Below are 10201 nucleotides of genomic sequence, written 5' to 3'. Positions count from 1 at the left end.
CAGCATTCTCCAAATTTTTGGGGAGAGCTTTATTATTGTAATAAATGCGTTTTTTCAAAATGGGGAAGCTGTTGGAGTTGGAGCAAAAATAATTTGGAGAATATGACTTTTGTTTCTCCATTTTGGAGAAAATTTTGGGGAAACTGTTAGAGATGCTCTAAATGATACAATGATCGACAAACAAATCTGATTAATTTTTTTATCACATTTTGGGTCTCTAACCATCGTTAAATAATCTAATCTAATCACACGCTCTTTAATTAATTATCCAAAGAGGCTCGACCCAACTCCACTATTAGAAAATACATTACCTCGATCTAAACCCTCGTTCCTCTCAAAAATCCCAACGATGGCGGCAGCAGCTCGAAGAAAACCTCGAGGCGGCGGCGACGTCATGGACTCGATCTACTCCGTCGTCGCCCTCGTCCTCATCCTCGTCGCCTGCGTCGAGCTCGGCGACGCCGCCACCGCTGTCGACGTCTACCGCCTCATCCAGTACGACATCGCCGGATCTCCCTTCGGATCGAGGCACGCCGCCCTCAACCACCACGCCGGCGCTTCTCCGTTCGATTCAGGCGTCGATCTCTCGAGAACCGTGCTGATCTTGCCTGTTCGGGACTTGAATCTCACTTCTCTCAAGGGTAGGGCTCGGATCTTGATTTCTTATTTTCTTAGGATTAGGGTTTAGTTTGGAATGGTATCGTTAGTTAGAGAGTTTGGACCGAGTGTTTGGATCTTGTGTTTAAGGGTTTTGAATTGAGTTCACTGACTGATTTTAAGTGTGTTAGTTTAGTTGATTGGATTGATTAATGTTGGTATTGAGAGAATTAGAGTAAAGATTGCAACTTAGTGATAATTATGCTGTAAAATTTTCTTTTTTCTACAGGTACTAGAGTTTAAGTGATTCAACAGCATATTGTCCATAATGTCAGTTGATATGTGAAGCAGTTAGTGCAAATATAATTTTGTTTATTCCTTTTTTTTTGGTTTTAAATGGCTGTTAGCTCTTAAAGTAGACATTTTTTTTAAGGGAAGAGAGGGTTCGTTAGAGAAGCTGATGACAAAATTCTACCAAAATTATGCTATAATGCAATAAATCCAAGATGGACCAGTTACATAATAGCTAAGAAAGCAAAATAAAATTAAGAGAGGTTAGCATTACTTGGAATTAATCTCACATTGTACTACGTTCTACCCTTTGGTCATGCGAATTGAACTCTTAAATCTCTATTAGCAGCCATGTGTGTTTTTACGTAAATAGAGGGAGAGTCCCATTTCGTTAGAGAAGATAATGACAAAGTCCACCAAAATTATGGTATAATAAACTACATCCAAAATAGACCAATTGCATAAAAGCTACAGGGGAAGGAGGACGGTCCAATCAATTTCTATCAGATTGAGCATACCACGTCTGTGTCGAATCCTGTGTTTTAGAAGGGGTAGCCACTCACTTTACTTGGCTTAAGAAAGCAAAATAAAATTAGAAGAGGTTAACATTACTCGGAATTAATCTCACATTGGAATATGTTTCACTCTTTGGTCTTGCAAATTGATCTCTTAGATATTCTATAAACAGTGGAACTTATGTAACAGGAATATTTGATACAGACTCATCCAATAAGATCAGAAGATAATAACTTACTTGTATTGTGGACTTATGTAGAATGAGCAGAGATGAGAATGCTGCCCTCTCTCTCCTCTTCAATTTGGTGTCATAAGCCTCCTTAGACACATGCTATTTGTCTGGAAGACATGAAAATCCTTTCTCAGACATTTCGGCTGCTAGTATGCCATTTTTAGATCAGAGTTTTCTCAGTATAAAATGTAGTTTAATAAAATTCTGAATTACCTTGTTTCTTTTAGAACTTAATGATTTGTGGGTATACAGATATTTATTTGTATTTCACGATGATTGTTGCTTTATATATGCCTTATTTGCTAAACAAACAAGTGGAGGTCTCTTGGTTATTTTCTCCTTCACAACAAAAAAATTAAAATAAAACAAAAATAAAAAATAAAAAATTTATTGTGATACTTTCTCCTGTTCTACTAGCTTGAAGCTAAAAATAAAAAAATAAAAAGATAAAAAAATGTCATGTTTCTGTCCCCTTATGCTGAAAGTTCGCATTTGTTTTCTTTTTGACGGATGATGTTGGCTTTCTAAGTTGGTGAAAATGCTAAATTTTGGCACTCAAAACATTTCAGAGTACATTACAAATAAGCAGCCATTGGGAGGCTTGTTGCTTTTGCTTCCTCGAAGATCCAGTGATGATTCAAGTGAAGATGGGCTGTCAAGGAACATATTGGTTGAGTTGGAACAGCTGCTCATACATGCTAATATTCCTGTAAGTAAATGGCAGTTTCTTGTGAAATATCACGCCTATAAACCCCCCCCCCCCCCCCCCCCCCCCACACACACACACACACACAAATAAGCAGTATATCTGTTGCAAGCCAGAAGTTTTTCTCTTTCTTTTCTGCATATTATCGCTCACAAGTGAATTTGACTGAGGAGCGACCATCGTCAAATGCCCAAATTTGACAGTTTTCCAAGCTAAGCTATATGACTAGCGCTTTTTGAAAATAGGAATCTCTTGTAGGTTATGTTACTAACTTACTATATGTGTCTTATGGTGTTTTAACTTTTGTTGCCTTGTGGTTTCTCTCAGTTCTGTAATCACATAATTTACAGTATTAAGTATCAACTATCAAATTACGTATATTTTGTTTATGATGAATGTCTTGACTTGGATTCTACTGTTGTGGCCAGTTGTTGATATCAAATTCTGTTCAAAAGATGTGATCCCACCCTAGTAACATAGTTTTCTCAGAAATAGTCAATTTTGTTTATTACATCCTATTTTTACTTTAATCTTTTGTTTAAAGGTTTTGTATGATATATCTTTGTGAGAAATCATTTGTTATCCCATAAAGAAGGGAGAAAGATGTATTAACTATTAAGTTTGACCCTTTTGATAAAGTTTTGAAACAATTTATCTTCTACTCGAGTATCCAAGTTATATATCCATTTTCTTCTTTCCCTTTTTTTAGCAGTTATCTTTCTTATGCACACAAAGAGGAGATATGGAAACATGATATGCGTATGTTCTGTTATGTCACATGACAGCATCTACCTCATACTTATCAAAATATTTCAAGAAAATAGTAGATGATGTTTTTTATTTCCTTTCGATTTGTACAATGATATATTGTTATCTTAGTTTTTTTTTTGTCTTGCACTTGTAGTATCCAGTATATTTTGCTTTCGAGGATGAGAAAATAAATGCTGTATTAGCTGATGTTCGGAGGAGTGAGGCTGCTGGTCAGCCTGCCACGGCAACTACTGGCGGGTGAGTCATTTTGTTAGAAATCTGTTTACAGACTCATAAAAAGATATGTAGTAAGCATATTATAGGAATCACATACCTTTTCTTTTATCTGGTATCATAGATCAAATAGATACATTATCCCCTTAAAATGAAGATAAATAGCTACCCTACCTTTGTTCATTATTGGGTTCAAGTACTTATCATGTTATATCCACACCTGCAATGGCATTACATGGTACAAAACAAAAAGAACTTTGGGGAATGAGGGATTCCACCTACAATATTAGCTTGTCCTGCAGGTATATTTCAAATGCGTGCTAATGCTCTCTAGTAGAAAGATATATGGCACTATTTCCTAGCCCACTTACTGGAGTTGGATAATTACATATTACTTTCTCTTGCGTATGATGAACAATTTGGCTTATCCTAATTTCTTCATTGTATTGATGAATCTTACAGATACAAGTTCGTTGTTTCGACATCAGAACCTAGGAAAGTTACTTCTCCCACCATCACAAATATTCAGGTCAAGCCATCTTACTGAATGCATAAAGAACTAAGTTGAGCTTGTCTTTCTGAGTTTTTCTAGAACTTTTGTTAAGATATTGCTGTAGCGCATCTATTACATTTCCACAGCAGTTAAGAATATCTATGTGCCTCACCTAGAGGTTTTTAATAGGGAAGGTGGTTCCATTAGATTATTAAAGCTTATTGGGGTGCCTTGATTTCCATTCCCTGCAGCGCTTCCTTTTTCTCCCCTTGTCATCTGTACATTTCCCTCCTTTCACTAGGGAATTTAGAGTGGTACCTGGTTCCATCATCCATGGCTTAAACATGCTTGACCAATAACTGTCATTTCCTCCTCCTCGGCCCTTATGTTTTATAGCAAGGTTCTGTCATGTCCATACTTGTCTCTTCAAGAGTTTAATTACTAAGAGGTGGATAGAACCAGTCATCAGTATGGTCACTTCTTTTGTTATTATTTCTTTTATACAGACACGTCCATACACCTACATTGCTCCCACACTTGGCTCATTTCATTTAAGACCATCATCAACGTGGTGAGTGAGTTAACTAGACTGTACCATAATGTTTTCTCCCCCTTGGCTTTGATTATCTGAATTGTGTCTTCCTGTAAGAAATATTCTTCTATTTAGAGCTAATTGTGCCTTCTGCACAAGTATTCCTCTTTCTCTGATACTTTTTTTTTGTTTCTTGTTTGTTTGTTTGTTTTTGCATGTGTGTGTGGTGGGGTGGGGTTGTGTTCAACTTCTACAGTTGCTATAGTCTTTCAAGTTTTCTGTCTGGACCTCCCCCATTCCATGACATATTTGTATAGCTAGGAAGATTAGTACACCTGTGAAATTTTCCTTCAAAATATTTTACTGCATTTTTTGGATACTTTCCCTGGAGATAATAGTACCAATTTGTATGCTCATTGCAATTCATGTTTGCAATCCATGTTGAGAGATAGGGTGGGTAAGGAGATCCAGCAGTATATGAATGATTTAACCGAATACCATGCCGACCTAATGGTCTTATTTTATTGGACATTAGTATGCCTCTTTAATGAAATTTAGTAATATATAACAGGGATGGTTGCCTGGGCTGAAAGGAAATACAGATGCTAAGCAGCTGCCAACAATTGCTATAGTTGCATCATATGACACTTTTGGTGCTGCTCCGGTATGAAGACCATACACAGTGACACAGTATTAGTTCTTACAGTTTTTGTACGATTCTAATGACATCATTCTAATTGAAACTGAAGGCACTTTCCGTAGGAAGTGATAGTAATGGAAGTGGAGTCGTAGCTCTATTAGAAATAGCAAGACTTTTCTCTGGGCTTTACTCAAATCCCAAGACCCAAGGGAAGTATAACCTTCTTTTTGGATTAACATCTGGTGGACCTTATAACTACAATGGCACACTTAAGGTCAGTTGGGCCTCCTGCCTGATTTTCCAAAGAAAAACAATCATAATGTAGTTTTGTTTTTGGTTGATGTATTCTTATTTAATTCTTTGCAGTGGCTCAGGAGCTTTGATCAGCGCTTACGAGAGAGTATTGACTATGCTATATGTTTGAATAGCATTGGCTCCTGGAACAATGAGTTATGGATGCACGTGTCAAAGCCCCCAGAAAATGCATACATAAAACAAGTGTTTGATGTAAGTTCTATACTTGAGAGATTACTCAACATTTATTTTAAGAAACTCACATTATGTACCCGTTCCTTTGAAGATTGCTGACCTTTTTCTTGGATGAATTATTTGATTGCAGAGTTTGTCTGATGTTGCTAAAGAGATGGGAGTTACTATTGGTATAAAGCACAAAAAGATAAATATTTCAAATTCAAGAGTGAGTAGATTTTATATTTTCTACTAGAAGGCTGCAAAATTTTAATATTTTGGTAAACCAAAGCTCAATCTACTTGTCAGCATCATCCTGAAGTTGCCCAATTAATTATTTTATGCCAGCTGAAGTTTTATACTGAAGTTCTACAGTTGCACATTTTTACAGCTGGCATATATGCATGTCATCTTTAAATGACCTAGTCATTCTGATCTTGTTCTTTTCCAATAATTTACCTTTATGACTTCACACATCATGGATTTATCTATGAGGGAGAAGATTTTTTCCACTGAAATTGCATACCAAATTAAATCCCATCCTTAGAAAGGTTTTCTTGACAGCTTATTCTTGGTCTGGGGTTCAAGTTTGATTTAGTATTATCAGTATCAATTTCACTTATTGCGTGGACACAAGTTTGTGATGGCCATATTCTTGAAATCAGGTCATCTATACGACTATACCCTCATCCTTCTCCTACACATACACTTTTTTTCTGCTTGTCCACATTGGAGATTTTCCATGATAGATTCGTAGCTTTAGATGGAATTATGAGCATTCTACCTTTGATTCTTAAATGGCAGATCATTGTTTCTTTAAAAGTTTCTTAGTACGCAAATAATACTCTGCTAAAGTTTCCTTGAAGATATTTAGTTTATTTATATTCACCATCAAATGTACTCAACGTGTCAATTTACTGTGCATAATAGACTGGATGATTTCTTTGATCTAGAATGTCTGAACATGATATAGGTCGCATGGGAACATGAGCAATTTTCGAGGGTTAGAGTAACTGCTGCAACTCTATCTGAGCTTCCTGCTGCGCCTGAATTATTTGAGAGGACTGGAGGTCTATATGATACCAGGTAATTTATGCAATATTTCTGTGAATAATATTATCCTGCCCTTGCTGGGTTTTTTTCTGAAGCTATGGTTTCTACTACAGGGGTGCAGTTGATGATAGAGCAGTTCACAAAAGTGTCAAACTAGTTGCTGAGAGCCTAGCGGTATGATCGGTTATTTAAGTTAGTTCTCTATCTATTAATGGATGGCTTCCTTTTGAACTGTTGTTCACTGTATCTATTCACTGTGTCGAGACACTCTTATACTAGTACATTTCAGATACTTTATATGACTTATTCTAAACTTCGCAACTCATCTAGGCTTATCTTGGATACGTCTGAGACTAAATTGTTAAGATTCAGATGTATAAATGGAGGATTCAAAATTCTATTTGATTCTTAGATGCATTATATTTATATAAATTTTTAAAGAGTATAATTTTTCACTTAAGTGATTAACATGCACTTGTATAATTTAATAATTGCTATATTTACAATGTATCAACCTCCTAAAGTTTTAGGACTTATCTATGTGGTCACTGGTCATAAGATGTCTTGTACCCCAGAGGTGCATGTGTGTATTTATATTTATATAATTATGTAGTAGATGATTTTTTGCATGTCCGCTTGTCTTGTGTCCTACTTTTTCAAAGTTTGACTATCACCTTGTCTGTGTAACATCATATCTGTATCCTGAATCCATTTTCATGCTTCATAGTTCAATCCAATGTGCAATTATCAAGCAGCATTACCTTCCCGAGCATTTCTATTATCTTTGCTGGAATGATATGAATTTCACCTTCCCACTTATTTCTTCTTTAGTTTTAGCTCAGTCTTTCCATTTTTTGAATCTTCAATTTATTGCTTCATGATAGCTAAAAAATGGAGCCTACTAGCTGGTAGTAGTGTACTAAGTCTAAGGTTAGGTAGCTAATTGAAGATATTCAACAGATACTGACTTTTACTGTGTCAATCTTCTCGTTGCATGCAGAGACATATTTATGGACATAAAGGCAAAGATATCCAGATTTTTGCGGATAATAGTAGCTTGGCGATAAATTCTGCATACATGAACTCATGGATGGAGCTTTTGTCTCGGACACCTCGAGTGGCACCATTTCTCTCAAAGAATGATCCATTTATTTCAGCCCTGAAAAAGGTTTCACTGCTAGAACTCATGGATTCACATTTATGCTAAATTCATTTATTTGGTCATTTATACATTACGCATATGGAAGAGTACTCTATAAGGATGTGATGTAAACATAGGGGGCTACCTAGAAATACTGACAGTTGTTTTGATCTGCAAACAAATGAACAACCAGAACCATAATATATTTGATTAAATTGCATATTCAAACCAAGGGGAAACATGCAGATCAGTAAATTTTTGGGGTCCCCCATATCCGATCTAAGAAGTGAAATTTGTTACTTGTAATACAATATAGCCTGTAGTGCACAAAAGCTTTCTGAGAATTCTAGTCAGATCTGAAATCTGAGGGTTCCTTGTTTCTTCTCTTGTACACCCGTCTACTGTATAAATACTTGAACTATTTACAACCAGTCCACTGGCAGCATATCTCTGGAGTTGTTTAAATGATGTAACTCTTGAGTATCTCTTCTTTTGAAAGAACATAACTGAATAATGTTATCTAGAGTCTGTCTAAATTTTGTTTTCATGTGACAGGAATTGTCGGATCATACCGTTGATTTGCATGTACAACACGAGAGCCTTGATGGATTATTCAGTTTCTATGATTCAACAAGAGCGACACTCAACATATATCAGGTACGGTTTCCTCTATTTCTCAAGATAACTGTCCTGATCAATACCTTTCACGTATCTCAAAATCTTGGAAGGTTAGATCGAAACAAATATGAATCCTTCTTTGCTTTGATTTAATTCGTAAAATCACATGCTTAAAGACACAAAATTGTTGAACTGCAGGTTGCTAGCGTAACCTTTGATCTCATTTTATTGCTCGTGCTGGGGTCATACTTGATTCTCCTGTTCTGTTTCCTTGTCATCACAACAAGGGTATGTAGCATGAGAAAGCTGGATTTGATTATTAAACACTAGTCAGGTCTACAGCATATATATTTATTATACTTTTATTTTTAATCAACAGGGACTTGATGATCTTATCAATATGTTTCGTCGCCCACCCACTCGTAAAGTGAAGGGAGCATGAGCATAGAAATTTTCGTGTTCACTACACTACCAAGCGGAGAGGCTAGTTCTAGGTTATTGTGAGTAGATATAACCTCGATTTGTACAATATCCTTGGCTGAGGAGATAAAGCATGTTCAGATTATTTATTCACTCATCACTAGAGTTTAAATTAGCAAGAGAAATTTTGACTATGAAGTACTACTGTAAAAGCTTCCTCTCCTTTCCGTCGGTATTTATAAGAATCAGTAAGAAGGATTCAAACAGAGCCAGATGAAATGGATTGTACAATATCCTCAGTGGAGGAGATTAAAAGTTTTTTTGATTGTTTATTTATGACAATTTATTACTAGTAAGCAAAGAAGGGTGAATGCGCTTCTAGCTTTCTAACTGGATCAATGTATTCACTTGCTGGCCTTCAACAAATATATACTGACATCGGAGACAATAGCTTATGTTATAAACACACATTATGCTTTCATGAAATTACATGCAAATTACTTAGCTTAATCCGCGAGGCAGAAAATGTTGAGGCACCAAAATAACCATTATATTTCATATAAAGCGACTTCTAAGCTGTACCGTGTGCTATCTCAAGTGAACTTAATTCAAAGCGTACGTTCTAAAATTGATTAACCCTGTGTGAAGCGTATCTAATTAGTAAATAATGGATTTAACTAATATATTTTTACCAGGAAACAAAAAAGGCCGAAAGAACAGAAAGAAAACACACTGATCCGTTTTCACGGACAAAAATCATCAAATAATAATGCTCACGACATCATTCTCATCTTTGATTTATAGGCTGTACAAACAGCAGCATAAAGACAAATTCTATTAAAAAAGAAGAAATAGAGAGAGAAAAGAAACAATAATATTATTATTTTCAATACCGTCCAATATATTGATATTAAGAAATATCCTATATATAAAACCCAAAACATCTCATAACTACAGGCGAGACTCTCACAAAGTTACATAAGCAGCCATCCAATCGCATGCGACATATGAAATAAAGATGGTATCTGCCCAAATCCAGACAGCGTCCATATCCTGCCTTCTTCGGTATCACTGTGGATAATGTGCACTCATCATTTCGCGGTACACCATATCAACAAAATGATCATTCTGCAACCGAGAGAAGATTCTTTATGAGAAATCAGGACGCAACATCAGAAGCAAATACTTGACCGAGAGCTCTGAACTTTTAAAAGGTAAGGTAGGGAAAATTGCAGATAGACTCTCTTCACTATCCCCCCAACTTTGGATAGACATGCTGTAGTTCTATTGTCACAGATAGACCCTCGAGTATTTTTTTTTTTTTGCCTTCTTCTTTTTGACACTGAAACCTCAGAGAGAGAGAAAATTGTTTTTTTATCAACAGACCTTCTGAGGGTAAAGGAGTCAAAAATACACTCAGGGTCTCTATCTGCAACGATAGAACCACATTGGGTCTATCCACCACAGTTGGCTGATTCTAGATGCAATTAACCCCAAAAATAAAAGGCTA

The 10201-nt window shown here is 36.0% G+C and overlaps 2 protein-coding genes across 3 annotated transcripts in view; one reads left to right on the top strand and one right to left on the bottom strand.

The window, feature by feature from the left end:
* On the top strand, positions 302-9139 carry LOC109823922 (nicalin). The gene is made up of 14 exons (XM_020390373.1): positions 302-641; positions 2206-2345; positions 3247-3350; positions 3789-3855; positions 4923-5015; positions 5101-5265; positions 5358-5498; positions 5611-5688; positions 6433-6545; positions 6626-6686; positions 7513-7680; positions 8209-8310; positions 8470-8559; positions 8651-9139. Exons 1-14 carry the CDS (start codon positions 350-352, stop codon positions 8711-8713), a joined length of 1677 nt encoding a protein of 558 aa, XP_020245962.1. The 5' UTR covers positions 302-349; the 3' UTR covers positions 8714-9139.
* The window catches only part of LOC109823985 (mRNA-decapping enzyme-like protein), a 5379-nt gene continuing 4656 nt past the window's right edge, over positions 9479-10201 (bottom strand). Inside the window, exon 8 of one of the 2 annotated variants that reach the window (XM_020390473.1) lies at positions 9479-9819. In XM_020390473.1, the coding sequence (XP_020246062.1) occupies positions 9760-9819 (60 nt within the window). In that variant the 3' untranslated portion in view covers positions 9479-9759. The remainder of the gene's footprint in view (positions 9820-10201) is intronic. The other variant, XM_020390472.1, reaches the window with a different exon arrangement.

This window comes from Asparagus officinalis, chromosome 9, assembly GCF_001876935.1.
Source record: "Asparagus officinalis chromosome 9, Aspof.V1, whole genome shotgun sequence".
Lineage (NCBI taxonomy): Eukaryota > Viridiplantae > Streptophyta > Magnoliopsida > Asparagales > Asparagaceae > Asparagus > Asparagus officinalis.
This window is presented reverse-complemented; position numbering and strand designations above follow the sequence as displayed.